The sequence below is a fragment of the Labeo rohita genome, chromosome 16, assembly GCF_022985175.1.
Source record: "Labeo rohita strain BAU-BD-2019 chromosome 16, IGBB_LRoh.1.0, whole genome shotgun sequence".
Lineage (NCBI taxonomy): Eukaryota > Metazoa > Chordata > Actinopteri > Cypriniformes > Cyprinidae > Labeo > Labeo rohita.
Window position 1 is genome coordinate 26,631,443 of NC_066884.1, and position 14,827 is coordinate 26,646,269.

Genomic DNA, 14,827 nt, shown 5'->3' on the forward strand with positions numbered 1-14,827 from the left:
CGCCTAACATGCCAGTGTTTGCACGCCACCAGCGAGCTTATTTCCTGTGTACTTCGCTGGATGGTGAGCGTATACAAACGGCTGCCCCTCGCTAACTGAAAAAAAAAAAATCTGATTCTTAAACAGCACAGTAGTTTATTAGTTTATTGTTTTTCTGTACTCCTAATGAACAGCTATGCTGTGTGGGCATAATTTTGAATTAACCTATTGTTTAAAAAATTAAATCACCTTATGTATCTTAACTGGCTGATATTATTCAACATAAAGTGACCGTTTGTGAGCTATCGTAAGGGACTCAGTGTTTCTCAGATAATGATCAAAATATTCTTATTGAATGCATTTTAAAGGAACATTCCAAAACGAAGGGGTTTATTCATTTTACCGCAATATGGAACTTTTGGAACACATCTTGCGTTTGAAATTATTAGACTGTAGCACTTTCATTAAATATCTGAATTTTTGATGTATGTCATGGAGTAGCCTACGAAATATGCTACTCATAGCCGCTCATACCGTGTGCTAATTTTAAAAGAATAAATTTGAATGACTTGAAATAAGATTGAAATAAATGTGATTATTTGTCTAATGCATCCTATTACATTTTTAATCACACTAATAACAGACTCCTACTACTATTAATAATAACATTTATATTTAAATATCTAACGTTTATTATTATACAAATAATACAAAGTAAATATTACGACTCTTTTCTCTAGCATCTTACTATAATTCCAGCAGTGCCAGACCTCTGTGCCAACACATCAGAAAACCAAACCTCTAATGAAAACATTGATCAAAAAACGTTCATGCTGAATTTGTGGCATCACAAGCAGTATAATACCTTTGTGCTCCTGTTTACAATGCACCCGGAGATGTGTGGTCGTTTCCTGCCAGACGGTCTAGTCTTCAATGACAACAAGGGCCCTGGCTAGACTGCAACTTTCAACTTGACCTTGGCCTCCAGCCGTGTGTAACTCATATGTAAACGAGTCTTGCCAAATTGTGGGCTGGATTTCTAGCCGTATAGCGTAATAAACCGGTGGTCATTTTCATAAAGTGTGATTTGCTATTTGACAATTTCATAGGCTCGAAATGGTCGGTTGTATTTCAGTGGTGGTTACACTGTAGCTGCGCAAAATTTCATAGAGCGAAAAAAGAAAATAGCCACTTCGAGACTTTTTTAGGTTCCCTTTATTTAATTTTCACATCATCAAATGACTTGGAAGACAAAAAAATGGTTTTGTAAAATCAGTATGTTACTATTATAGAACAGAAGGTGAGTTGAAACGCCACCAGATTAAAAATGTTACGCTGCCTGGTTTAGCTTCTTATTACTGCTAATTGTTTTTGATAGTATATGAAAATATGATATTTACGAATGTACAATAACCTTACTAGGCTATACTTATACAGGAAGGTGCGTAATAGTCCAATTACGCAATGGAACGGCACTCGGTTTCCTCTTCAGGATAAAGCTTATCGCCAGAATCTTTATAGTTATTTTTGACCAAATCCCTCCACTTTGTTTCAGTTCAGTGCAGTATGCTTGTCTTGCTAGATCGGCGTTATCTCCAGTTTAGACGTTTATCAGCCTCTTTGCATGTCACGTGCCTCCGCTCGTCCAATAATAGTTGGATCTTGACGCACACGGGGACGCATGGTATCTGTTACTCCACTGATCCACTGCTTCTCTTTCAGTCTTGGGGAATTCTAAAAGAGCTGCTAGGCTCCATGTAGGGCGTGCTATGACAGCGTCTTTACTCCTCCATTCCCGCTGGATTGACCCGGTGATGTTTCTCTATGACAACGGCTTGGATGATATGAGCAAAAACATGGAAGGATTTGTGGGAGGCAATTTTGCTGCTAACCAGTGCAGGAATCTTATTGCCCACCCGTCTTCTTTGGCCCCGAGCACAACCTACACGTCGAGTGAGGTGCCAGGATCGGGCATGGGAGAACCTGTCAAACAATGCAGTCCGTGCTCGGCCGTACAGAATTCTCCCAGCGCCTCTTTGCCCTATGGATATTTCGGCGGCAGCTACTACCAGTGCAGGATGCCCAAGTCCTGCACGCAGCCCACCTCCTATGGGGAAAAATACATGGACACGTCTGTTTCTGGAGAGGAGTTCCCTTCTCGTGCTAAGGAATTTGCCTTCTACCAGGGTTACTCGTCTGGTCCTTACCAGCCTGTACCGAGTTATCTTGACGTGCCAGTCGTACCTGCGCTGAGCACTCCTGCGGAACCGAGACACGAGTCTCTTCTGCCTGTTGAAACGTACCAACCCTGGGCAATCACGAACGGATGGAGCAGTCCGGTATACTGCCCGAAAGATCAAACGCAGTCAAACACCTTATGGAAATCGTCTATTCAAGGTAAAAGCGCTGTATTATCTAGAGGAAAAAAATACGCACGGGATTTAGGCAAAATGCAGCGAGCGTAAAATTGTCTTTTAAGCCTATATTATATAATCTTATATAATCAAAATATTGTCTTTTAGCAATATTATATAATCATTTAATATGATATTTAAAAACGAAAGAGCCTACTAGAAATTTTTAGTCGTACAGTTTGTATTCTCACCACTTTTCATGATTGCACGACTAGTTTTGTAGGCTATATTAATATTTTTTTTTTATCGACGTTCAGGTATTTTCTTGCTTGCACTGCTTTGATGACATTTTTGTTTTTGTTTTTATTTTCTGGTCTATTATTTGATATTTCTGACATGAACGTGTATTTTTACTCGCTCATTAAGCTTTTGTAACCAACCTTATATTTTGCTTTTGATCTGACCCCTAGATACTGTGTCGGGTACCGATGGAGCCTCAGTGCGTCGAGGGAGAAAGAAGCGGGTTCCCTACACCAAGGTTCAATTGAAGGAACTAGAACGAGAATATGCCACAAATAAATTCATTACAAAGGACAAACGAAGAAGGATATCTGCTCACACAAACCTGACCGAGCGACAAGTGACCATCTGGTTTCAAAACAGGCGGGTGAAAGAGAAGAAAGTGGTCAACAAGTACAAGGGCATCAGTTAAGGTCTGAAAGAATTAAAAACTGAAATACCAAAGGGGTATAAATGGAAGGACCTTCAACATTATTTATTCTGAAATCCATTCCATCATCTGTTCCACGTCAATGCGGAGATGCGCAGGAGGGAAAGTGTTTATTTTACTTCCTTGTGTACATATTGCCAAGACACTGGCAAAAAGCGAAGATACTGCTCAAGAACAATGCACCCATATTCACCAGTTGATTTCTAAAAAAATTTTTTTAATCTGTAATGTATTTGGAAGACGTGGGAGGAATGTAAAATAAACTTTCAACAAAGAAAATCAGTGAAGTAAACAGACAAAACCATGGCAATTCGTGTATTTTTTATTTTATTTTATTTTTACACATCAAAAAACAAATGTACCCTGTAAACTGTGGATTTGCATGCTATGCGAACTGTACACTAAATTTACCCCAAGCCATGACAGATTTCTCTTTTGAGTTTTTCTTTTTACCCAATACGCACATTTGTAAATACTTGGAAAAAGTCGCTTCCATGCACCTGCGAAATATACAAATTCATTCATGTGTTATTACAGACAGTATGCAAATAAAACTGCCCATATTAAGTGATGTCCATATTTGTATCTGTATAATTATTACGATTGTCAACGTTCTGCCAAAATGTTTAACACAAATGCATAAACATAATACAGATGTTTATCGCAAATGATCAATTTCCTTTTAATATATTGACTTATTTCAGTTTCTAGAATAGAATGAGTAAAATAGAAGGATATCAGCTGCTAATACGAATGGGTGAATAATGGCTGTGATATTGTTGTCTTTAGCCAAATTCACTAATGAGTTTGTTTTCCAGAACAAATGTTTATCAAGAACCCTTTTCCATAAGCGTAACGGTGCTGCCATCTAGTGGCACAAATATGTATTTGCCTTGGCTTGCCGCAATTGGGCCATTGTTCCTCAAAGAAGTGTTTTAGGAAAACATCTTCAACTATCAATACGAAATTGATTTGTTTATGCGAGATTTGCGCGTTAATAAATAGCAAAGCACTTAAAAGTTTGTATAATAATCAGTTTTGCGTATTTTCAGTCATCTGACACTACGATAACTCGAGGATCAGTGTCTCGGATTCCATAAACAGGTAAAGTAGAGATAATAACAGTGTTTGAGTCAATGTTTTGTGTGCCTTTTTATTTCTTGTAAATTTCATGTAAATGAAAAAACATGGATCTGAATCATATAGTCAAAAAGATTACATAAATAAATAAATAAACAAATACGAACGAGCAAGAAGTTATGCAGTCTGATATTAGTGGTATTTATTTTCTTCGCCGTGAATGATCTTCTTTACACTATGTTTAATTCACCCACGACCTAAATGCAGTTGAAACAGACTCCAAATTTAGCTTTTAGTGTAGGCTACTGCTCTCGATCTGAGGTGTTTTGCCATGTAATTGCCATGTTGTGCCGTGCCTTTCCGAAACAAAACTACAAAATAAGGTTTCAACAATATACTTCTATAATTTTAAATATTAACTAACAAGCATTTACAGTAGACCTTAATTTAAAACAAATGAATCAACAAACAAACAAAAATACGTAAATATGTAAATAGTATCAAAACATCTTGTCGAAATCAACTTAGCTACACAAATTAGAGACAACCAAATAACAAAATAACATCTGAAAAACGAAAGAAAGAAAGAAAGAAAGAAAGAAAGAAAGAAAGAAAGAAAGAAAGAAAGAAAGAAAGAAAAAAAAAGAACCTTTATGAAAACAGAAAACGAATAAACAGACGTAGAATTCATTCCAATAAAATGAATGAAAAGTGAAGGAACATTGGTTAGTGACAGTTTCAGATTAATGTATTTCTTTGTATTCACATTATATGTTTAAAATATGTGGAATATTATAATAATTTATTATAGTTTACTTAGGCCTACAACAAATGCATTTGTTGCATACTTTCGGCGTACATACCAACTGCCTCAAGTTAAATCCAAACCCAGTGCCACTAAGACATCGGTTTGTAGTTTGAAGAATACAATAAACACTCGCACTAGAAAGTAAATGTAATCCTATTAAATAATCCAGACTATTTTGATTACTTTTTATGTTTGCATTTTCGAAATTAATTAAGCCACATCGTGTAAAGTTGGCAAACCACCAACATTTTTATTTTGAAAAACTTAGTTAAGTTAATTTCTGTATACATTTTTTTTAAAGAATCAGAAAGATTTAACTTTCCATTAACTTCTTGTGCTTGTTAAAGAGCTGATACAATTGCATTTCAAATAAGATGATACATTTTAATCGTTAATGTTTTATTAATTGCCCACTGATTCTATTCTATACTATTCTATAGAAATGGATAAAATAACAAAACCCTTACATTTAGAGAGAACTAAGAGAGAATTGCACTAGTAATTAGTAATTCGTGTGTCACTGCTGAATATTCACAAATAAATGGTCACAGAATCTCTCTGTGGGATCTGAAGGCAGCCTATGAGCTGCGGTCTCGAAAAACCGTCTGCGCAGACGGAAAATGTGGCGAGAAATATGTGGACGGGATTCACAGTTTGCGTTTCAACAACCATTTCAATTTGGACTGTGCTGCCACCCAAAGGCACTTAAAGAAATTGCATTTTAGTAAACCAGCGTTTCAAGTATTGGAGATGGTCTGTGTAAATTAAATTTAGATAAGCTACTTTTGAGTATTTTTGAGTGTATAACATTGCTACATGTTATAAACTTTAACTTATCTGTAAAGAGAAATATGTACTGTTTACATGTTTTCAGATATAAAGGACATATTCTTTTTATATAGGAATATATAATGTAGTATAATCACTGAACACAAGTTAGGAGATATATAAACTCTAATGTGCCTATAATTGTCTCCTTACTTTTCCGCAACAGCAAGCAACAAGACATCAAATCCATTGCCATTTTCTTCCACTGCTCATACCAAAAGCAACATTTTAACGTTAGCTGCTCGTCTCTAATTACTTTTCTAATTACTGCATGCCTGCAGAGATAACTTAAATGTTTAGAAATTAAGCATGAATTTAGAAGAATTTTGAATTCTGATTTTATATAGGCTATTCATTTTATATAACCCATTTATTTTATAAAACTGATTAGTGCACATCAAACTCTTTAGTGCACACAAAATTAGTATACATTGTAGTATAGCCTATAATTGTACTCTTTTTTTTGTTTACAGGCGCAAAGTGTCTTAGTGTATTTAGTTAATAAAAAAAGATAACCTAACAACGCATTTAGTAAACTCCTTTCTTACAGATAATATTGATACTGCACCATTAATTTATTCGACACGCCTTTCCGCTAATTAATATGTAGGTTATTACTTCAAGTAAAAAAAAAAAAAAAAAACCTAAATGAGACAAAAGCGTACTATAAACTGTTTTAATTGTTCCTGTCTATTTATTGCCCAGTGAAGGACGCGCAAAGCCGTTCGTAAACACAGTTTTATTTTACTTGATTAGTTTCCATGCAGATCTGAACTTCTGATAAATCTGGTCCCCTGTAAAACTATTTTCACAGGTCAGCGTGGCATCAACGTCAATACTCACCAAACTCTACCGAGCAAGTGCAAGGCAAAGGTTGGGTTTAGACTCGCACGTCGCGCTCTTTAATGTATCAGGGATTAGAAAACAGGCAGTTATTTTTGGGAATATCGTTTTCTATTTTAAAACACAAAAACTCACCTACTAATAAGTGGTAACAGAGTTAAAAACGTACCAAGACACGTCTAATCCAAAACTACATTTTCAAAGAGCCTTTATAATGACAGCATCGTACGTCAAAAAGTGGTCCTTCATCTGCACTGCGACAAAATGCAGTGAAAAGACAATCTATGTGCTAATTAAATGCACCAAAGCGTTTAAGGCCACTCGACAGTAATATCACATTTTCACATCAAAATGACATTGTCGTTTCTTTTCTTAATCACAAACAAATGTCCTCTATAAAACTATATTCGATGAACGCATTCAAACCTAGACTCTTGCTACGATCAAGATTTAAAATTATTTTGTCACATATTGGCACGTTTGTTTCTAAATGGCATTAAATTATTTTAAAGAGTTATTTCTATTTACAATAATAATACGTTTCTAGACACTGAACATATAACAACATATATGATTATTATAGCATTATAATTATTCTAATGTAAAGTTTGTTATTTAAATAGTCTAAATTTGTTTAAATGAATGGAATTGAAATTGTTGTGGAGTTAACTGGAAGCCAAATAGAATTATGCGTGAGCTTTACCGCTTTTACAGGACAATTGAACGCTATGCAATTTAAGATGAGACTTTGGTTAAGTTTGGGGAGGAAAAAAATCCAAAGCCACAGCTTTTCAAAGTGAATTGAAACAGTCGTCTAACACAGAACAAATTTCATTTGTTCTTAGTAGTATGTATGAAGTGATGACAAATTGGCTTGGACTGTACCAATTACTGTGCTTTTCAAGAAAGAAGTGCTAACTTGAGCCAGTGCGAAAAGTTATCGGTTAATTCATTCCCTAATTCGGGTGAGTCCAAATCAGTGCTAAAGAAAATGCCAAAGTTTAGTGCACTAATTATTACAATTACTCGTGGAAACCCTTAAACCTCATCCTGGGCGCTGTTTGGGCTATTTGTAATCTGCCACTTACAAAGTGCTGACCCTCACCCTTTCCCGAACTTGAGATCTTGTTCTAAAACATACCAAAACTAAATGTAAAGTTTAAACTCTTTCTTTGTAGAGTCACATGGAGCCAGACGTGGGCCAGGTCAGTAACGCTACACTGAACGACGACATCTATTATAACCCACAAGTGTAATAATAAAATAATACTGTGGTTACTGACCAAAACATGCATCTATGCTTCTATCTACACGTGCATTTAATCTTACGATTTTAAACCTGGAAGATGTGCTAAAAACATCACTCTCACCCGATACAACGCACGGGGCCGTTGTCTCTCTTTAATATACTGTTACCCGTGACTTCAGGTCTCATTGAAGTTCACGAATTCCAAGTAGGTGGCGTCTCATGATCACTCTCCGACGGCCATGGCTTGTCTGAGCTGACAATGGCTGGAGGAAGATACCAAGAGCACCATAAAACCACGTCTGTCCTGGACTGGTTTTAGTTTTCATTGCCTCCCAGCGCAAGATTACTCATTAAAAGCCCTAATATTGACAGTATTGATAAAGGAAATGCAAACCATCTTCCAAATCTCCCCAACAGCGCGCTTTAGTTGTTGAACATGGCAGCTGTTAACTGGGACGATTTTACCGCGTATTCTTATAAGATTTTGTTGTGCAATCTTTTTTATTAATTTCCCCTCTTTTTTCTTTTATATAAACGTTAGCATTTTCGGCCATTGTTCATGGTATAATCTAAAGTAATTCTGCGGGGGCCACAGTCCAAGTTAAAACTTTATGGGCCTCAACTGTGTTTTCAAGCTGCTTCACTTCATGAATAGTGCCCAACCCGGGCAAATTCTGCCTTTGTCTTGCCTAACATACGTTAAACAATTTCTGGCAAGCGAAAAACGTTTGAGCAACTTTGCGCATGAGAATGCAAATTTACTCTTATGGTAAACTGCCTTTTTAATGAATACTGTATGTGGAGAAAAAATAAAAACAACTTAAGACAGGTTTGACGCAGACGCAAAAGGCGCTCCAAACAAGAGAGGTTTATTGCAAGCCATGAAAGAACTGTACTATATTCAGATTTTGTAATTACTTAATTGAGTTTGTAGTCATACTAAAACTATAACACATTTTAATATTAAGAATACCCAAATCGTATGTTTAAGCACTTATAATATAGCTTATCTGTAAGCGCTTTTTGTAAAATTCATTTTTATTTTGGGCTTTAACATTTATTTGTGACCACACTGTGGTTTTGTGTTTTATTTTAAATACACAGGCAACGTTTTCAAACAAACTAGGCTATGACTAAAAGTATGCTGTATTACGCGAATCGGTCGAAGTGTAATTCACGTTTAAAATAATTCAGAACAGGATATCTTTAAAGAAAGGCAAATATATAAAGCCAGATACGTAATTCTGTTTCAACCCACGGTCATAGCATTACCTTAGAGTCAGTTTATTAGCCTACATGCAACTATATAAATTAACAAAGAGCATCACTTGCGAATTCAAATTGTAATTGTAAGTATACATCACTGCGAAATTCCTCTTATGTTTCTTCCTGATAACTTTATTTTTAAGAGTGTAGACCACAGCGAGAAAAAGGATAGAGAGTTACAGCGACATGAGATGTTTGAGACTTAATAGAACAAATCCATAAACATCAGACGCCCTGGTAATGCTACTAAAGCGCGTTGGCTGTTAAGCATGCGGATGGGTTTCTCCAGCAATCCAAAGTGTCAACATAAGCAACTGTGGTCCACAGCAAGCACACGTTCATCAATGAAAAGTATCGCTCACTCCTCGACTTGAACATTTGCACATGTTGGCATACAATATTCTAAGAGGTACATGTCAATTTCTGCCCTTGGTCACATGACTGGCGCTCTCTGGAATGGATGGAGATGGATCTCCACGTCAGCTCACGTCTCAAAATTTCTGCTCGGCGGATCTGCTTCAAAGCCACTGAAGCTGAAGCAGTTCTGTACTACGATGCGAGGCAGTACTATGTTTGTGGCGTGCCCAACCAAGTGTCATGATGGATTTTGATGAGCGGGTACCCGTTGGGTCCAACATGTATTTGCCCGGCTGTACTTATTACGTGTCTGGAACGGAATTTTCCAGCCTTCCTCCTTTTCTGCCCCAGACCCCGTCTTCGTGCCCCATGACATACTCATACTCCACGTCCAGTTTGCCACAAGTTCAGAGCGTTAGAGAGGTATCTTTCAGGGACTATGCCATTGACACGTCCAGTAAGTGGCACTCCAGGGGCAATCTGCCACACTGCTACGCGACCGAGGACATGGTGCACAGGGACTGCCTGTCCAATCCTGGAACTCTGGGGGACATGTTATCGAAAAATAACTCGGTTCTGTACCACTCCAACACGAGCCACACGTCCAACGTGTACGGCAGCGTAGGAAGGAACGGCGTGCTTCCCCAAGCATTCGACCAGTTTTTCGAGACTGCGTACGGGAGCGCAGAAAACCAGCCGAGCGATCACCCGGTGGACAGAGCAACCAGCAAGGCGCCTCCACCCGCGGAAACAGGCAGCGACAGTTGTCGGGGAACGGACGAGACAGAGCGCTGTGAAGAGACGAGCAGCCCCGAGCCATCTTCCGGTAACAACGAAGAGAAATTCAGCGGCAGCAGTAGTACGTATTAAAGCAGTTGTGTGAGAAAGTTTCTGATGTAACGTGCTGTTGTTAAAGGTTTTATATGCTGTTTTATAAGCATATAAGGTTTATAGAGGGCCCTGTATATTTACCCTAACAAAACTTTGTTATAAACGCGAGATCACGTGCTCGAAATTGAAATTGGCCGTGAATGATAGGCCATTTCCCTTTGAGTCTTCAAAAGTACGCATTCCAGCCTTCATTACAGTTTGGGCTTTTTGGTAATGCAAAGTTATTTAAGAGATAATAGAAACTGTTAGCTTATTTGTCGCGTTTGAATGCACGTTGTACAACAGGGAACTGAAATACCTTTTTTAAGTATTGTTATGGAGTTTCTGTTAAATATCAACTGAAAAATCTGTTTCTTATGTGGTTATTTTTTTTTCTTTTGTGGTAATTAAAAGTAATGCATATTAAATTTTAGTCTCTATTAAAAGTTTCTCATTATCAAACCACCCTGGACGAGTGTGTTGCTGTAGAACTCGATGTTTCATTAATTTAAGGCTAAACTGTATAATGTGTTATTACTAATTTATCGTTTAATTAATATAATTACATTTAGAGAACAGCAACGGTTTGTGCATAATTTTGGAAAGCGGTAGCTATTCAGTTGTCTCTGCTGTATTCATTTAATGAGACTGTATATTATTTCAATGCAATTATATTAAGTTAAAGTCAAAGATATTGACAGTTTTTCTTCTTTACATTTCAGATGGACAGAAGACGCGGAAAAAGAGATGTCCTTACACAAAATATCAGATCAGAGAGCTGGAGAGAGAATTTTTCTTCAGTGTTTACATCAACAAAGAAAAAAGGCTACAGCTTTCCAGAATGCTCAACCTCACCGACCGTCAGGTCAAAATATGGTTTCAAAACAGAAGAATGAAAGAAAAAAAACTAAACAGAGACCGTTTGCAGTATTACACCACGAACCCTTTGCTTTAATTGCTTTAATCGCCTAATGCTGAGAAATCATTTAGGCGAGATGGTTAATTTCAAGTTCGTGGATGCACATTCCGGCTCCCAGAGGCTGCTGCGAGACGAGATGTGACCTTCATTCCTCCGAGAGACTTTTTTTCATCGATATAAACAAATTTATATTCTCAGTAATCTCTGCCGTTTGAAATTAAAACTATTATTATTATTATTGTTGTTGTTGTTATTATTATTATTACTGGTATTGTCTTTTGTTATTATTATTTTTCCATTCTATTCAGTTAACTGGCTAATCAGTTTACAGGGATTTTGTTTTTGTTATTACTATTATCTGACCAAGATCTGTACTTTTCGCATATGTCATACAACAGTAAGTAAGCTATAGGCTATTCTTGAAATCCATTTTGGTGGGATAAAAAAAAATTCTGGGGAGGGCGAGATATAAATACTAGTGTGAAAGAAGGTGGTTTTTGATCTGTTAAATACTGCTCCTTGTGATTTATATTATTAGACTTTGTTTCATTGAATAACGCACATTTCATGAATATAGCCTAAGCTTATTGAGAACTAAATGCATCATGCGCGCTATATTCTCTTATACTTGAATTGTGTGGATTTAAAGTGTATGTTTGATATTAGGTGTCTTTACTGCGCATTCTCCAGTAAAATCGGGTGGCTTAACAAGTGTGTTCAGAAATGTCCAAAAAAGGAGAGAAATTCTTATTTATTTTTAACGGACATTGGGTATTAAGGCAAAAGCAATAACTGAACCAGCATGGACACAGCTTGAGTCATCTGAAACCCCGAACCTGAATTGTATTTTCCTTTTCTGCGTTTCTCCACCTTTTCTCTAAAACGCGTGAAACTGTATATCGATGTTGCAGGAGCTCATTCATGTTCATGATAATCTCTCATGTTTATAACATCTCTTCAGTGTTATATAAATCAGTCTGTTGAAATATCTTGTGTTTTCTCTCTTTTTCCTGGAGTGGGATCAAATGTTTGATGGATCTTGCGTTATACTGCCTCCACGCTTTTCTTTGATTCAAGGATCAAGTGTTTGCCGTTATTAATGCCTAGTATCCATTACGGAACTGCCCAAAACATGGCTGTGTATGTCTCCATGAATCAAATGGCCTTTCAACAAATGGTTCTGTGTCGACCTTCTAGATAAGTCTTTATATTATATTGCTATTTTGAAAGTGGCATGTAAAATCTACACACTTTTTTTTTTTTTTTTTGAGAATTAAACTCTAAGAAAATATTTCTGAACATGAAAAAAATACTACGAAAAGTCTCTTGTTACTTAATATAATTTTACAGTTTCCCTCTATCAATATCAATCGATGATCCACTGCGAGAAGGTCACAAATCTGATAGGGCTTACGCCACTCAGAAGTCTTATAAAAAAGGTCGACCATAAGATAATAACGACTGTTTTACGTGATGACCCTGACGGTTTGCGCATCCTTTGAGGCTCGATGGAATTTCGCCCTAATTACGGCACATCCCCCCGTTGCTGCAGCAACTCGGTCATAAAACCCGTCTTAGTCTGGAGCATTTGTAGAATTGGAGTGAGGTGCTATAAACCGTCTGAGAACCAAGGTTATTAACTGTGACTAAGAGCTAGAAAACAACGGCTGGAACCATTGAAAGCTTGTGTTCACGGACTTTTCCGCCATCATTTGTCTCAGTGTCCCATCATGGCAGCACGACTGGATTGCTCACTATATTGCTGCTCCGACGATACATTTCTTGTCCACTGGGTGGCGCACTTTAGATCAATGTCATTGCCGGGTATCTAAAATCCATGCTGAAACATGTTTACTTTGTGTACGGGCAATGGACAACGTCTTCGTGAACTATACAAATCACCGTTTCAGGTAAACAGACAAGCTATCATTCGTATTTTTTTCAGCATTGCGTTTATTTATTTTTTTAGATGATAACATACTAATGTTTAAAACCCAGCCTGCAAGAAAAGTCTGTTTAATGATAAAAACCTCCTCATTTAAAAAGTAGTACCACTTGTAACAGCTTTATAAGTCTCTGTGTATTTACTTGTTTTTGACAAATTGACCAGAGATTCGTTTTTTAAATAGTAACTGCAGAAAAATGTTGGAGACAATAGTTTTCGTTCTTGATGGCTTTTAAATACTTTTGTATTATTCTAAAATGTTTTCGAAAACCATACAAAAATCCAACAGTCTTTTGCAAATTGTTGTGACGTGTTAAATAATAATAATAAAAAAGATCTAGTCTTCACTGGCTAATTAAAATTCAGTATACTTTTAAAACAACATCCGCCTTAAGCCCCTTTGGTTTCTTAATGCTTAAAGTACAATTAAATGTATTCCAATTCTTAAAATCCATATTTCAACATAGCCGAAAAGATAAACTTTCAAACAATTTTGCAATAATTGCCCATTTTTTTCTTTCAACATGCATTTCAGCGTATGACGCGTGTGATTAAAGCTTTTTTAAAAAAGTCTTTTATGGTAACACTGTCATTAGTTACAGTAAAAGCTTCCACTAGACAGTGTGAAACAAAACATAATTACTGGAGCAGAAACAACTTAACTACAAAGCTATGAAGTTAAAATTAGGTTGAGGCTACTTTGGTGTGAATATACCTATTTTCTCTCTCTCTCTCTCGACCCGAGTCATCTAATTACTGTAGCTGTGCTTTTTGGTCGATATTTAAAATTGCATGCTGCATGCTCATATGCATTTGTTATTTTTATAATAAATATGTTAATTCCAGCTATAGAAATATCCTAATTATACAAAATAGTACAATATATATACAATATCCTAAATGTAGAGTATTTTTGACAGCGTAAATCCGTTGAAAAGGAAGTTCGGAGACAGAGCAATAAATGGCCATTTCCCACATCACATTAAGCCACAGGCTGAAAAAAAAAAAAAAAAAAAAAAAAAAAACCTAAATGAAAAAACCCAAATCTGAGAGAGAAATTTGTAATTATATTCCATGTAATTAAATGCAAATCAGCTGACAAATATACACACCGGCATATTCGACATTCCACGGGCTCATCTTCAGATGAATTAAAATATCACCTGAACGCCAAAAGTAGGCAAAGGTAAATTTTAAATCACATACAGCGACTGCGTTCACATGGCTGTTGTTGAGTAAATAAAATGTTATGGGATTGTGTTTAGACATATCTCTATATTTAAATATAATAGCTTTTACTTGATTTTTTACCATTAGCACGTAACTCAGTATTGTAATTATAAGCTTATATGGGCCTATATGTTATTCTACAGTATAGAAATCCACATCCACCACATAAAGAGTTTCTGGAAAGCAGACTGAAAGCCGCCTCTCGTTTTGAACTTGAGTGTAGTAAATAAATTGTTTTGACCCACCGCATGCATGAAAACCAGAAGAGCAGTCTGTAACTCACTGTTTATGTGCTTAAAGGGCTGTTGGGGCAATTACAGTGTATCATAAAGGTTTACTATTTTAGCACTTGATCTCCTTTTCGATACC

General features: G+C 36.5%; 2 protein-coding genes across 3 annotated transcripts; both read left to right on the top strand.

Annotated features, from left to right (window-relative positions):
• Positions 1-1,095: 1,095 nt before the first annotated feature.
• hoxa13b (homeobox A13b) lies at positions 1,096-3,819 on the top strand. 2 transcript variants are annotated; one of them, XM_051131092.1, is made up of 3 exons: positions 1,096-1,279; positions 1,702-2,376; positions 2,804-3,819. In XM_051131092.1, the coding sequence occupies exons 2-3, from the start codon at positions 1,749-1,751 to the stop codon at positions 3,043-3,045; spliced, it is 870 nt and encodes a 289-aa protein (XP_050987049.1). In that variant the 5' UTR covers positions 1,096-1,279; positions 1,702-1,748; the 3' UTR covers positions 3,046-3,819. The 2 variants fall into 2 exon arrangements, with proteins under 2 accessions (XP_050987049.1, XP_050987048.1); XM_051131091.1 differs by lacking the exon at positions 1,096-1,279 and having other exon boundaries at positions 1,327-2,376.
• A 5,785-nt stretch (positions 3,820-9,604) lies between these two features.
• Positions 9,605-12,253, top strand: hoxa11b (homeobox A11b). Its single transcript, XM_051131093.1, has 2 exons — positions 9,605-10,353; positions 11,087-12,253. The coding sequence occupies exons 1-2, from the start codon at positions 9,735-9,737 to the stop codon at positions 11,317-11,319; spliced, it is 852 nt and encodes a 283-aa protein (XP_050987050.1). The 5' UTR covers positions 9,605-9,734; the 3' UTR covers positions 11,320-12,253.
• The last annotated feature ends 2,574 nt before the right edge of the window (positions 12,254-14,827 follow it).

Bases quoted from the DNA above. Each gene is read 5' to 3' on its own strand.
- hoxa13b (XM_051131092.1), top strand. From the start codon at position 1,749: ATGACAGCGTCTTTACTCCTCCATTCCCGCTGGATTGACCCGGTGATG. The intron at 2,377-2,803 runs GTAAAAGCGCTG...TCTGACCCCTAG, and splicing joins ATGGAAATCGTCTATTCAAG to ATACTGTGTCGGGTACCGAT.
- hoxa11b (XM_051131093.1), top strand. From the start codon at position 9,735: ATGATGGATTTTGATGAGCGGGTACCCGTTGGGTCCAACATGTATTTG. The intron at 10,354-11,086 runs GTACGTATTAAA...TTTACATTTCAG, and splicing joins GAAATTCAGCGGCAGCAGTA to ATGGACAGAAGACGCGGAAA.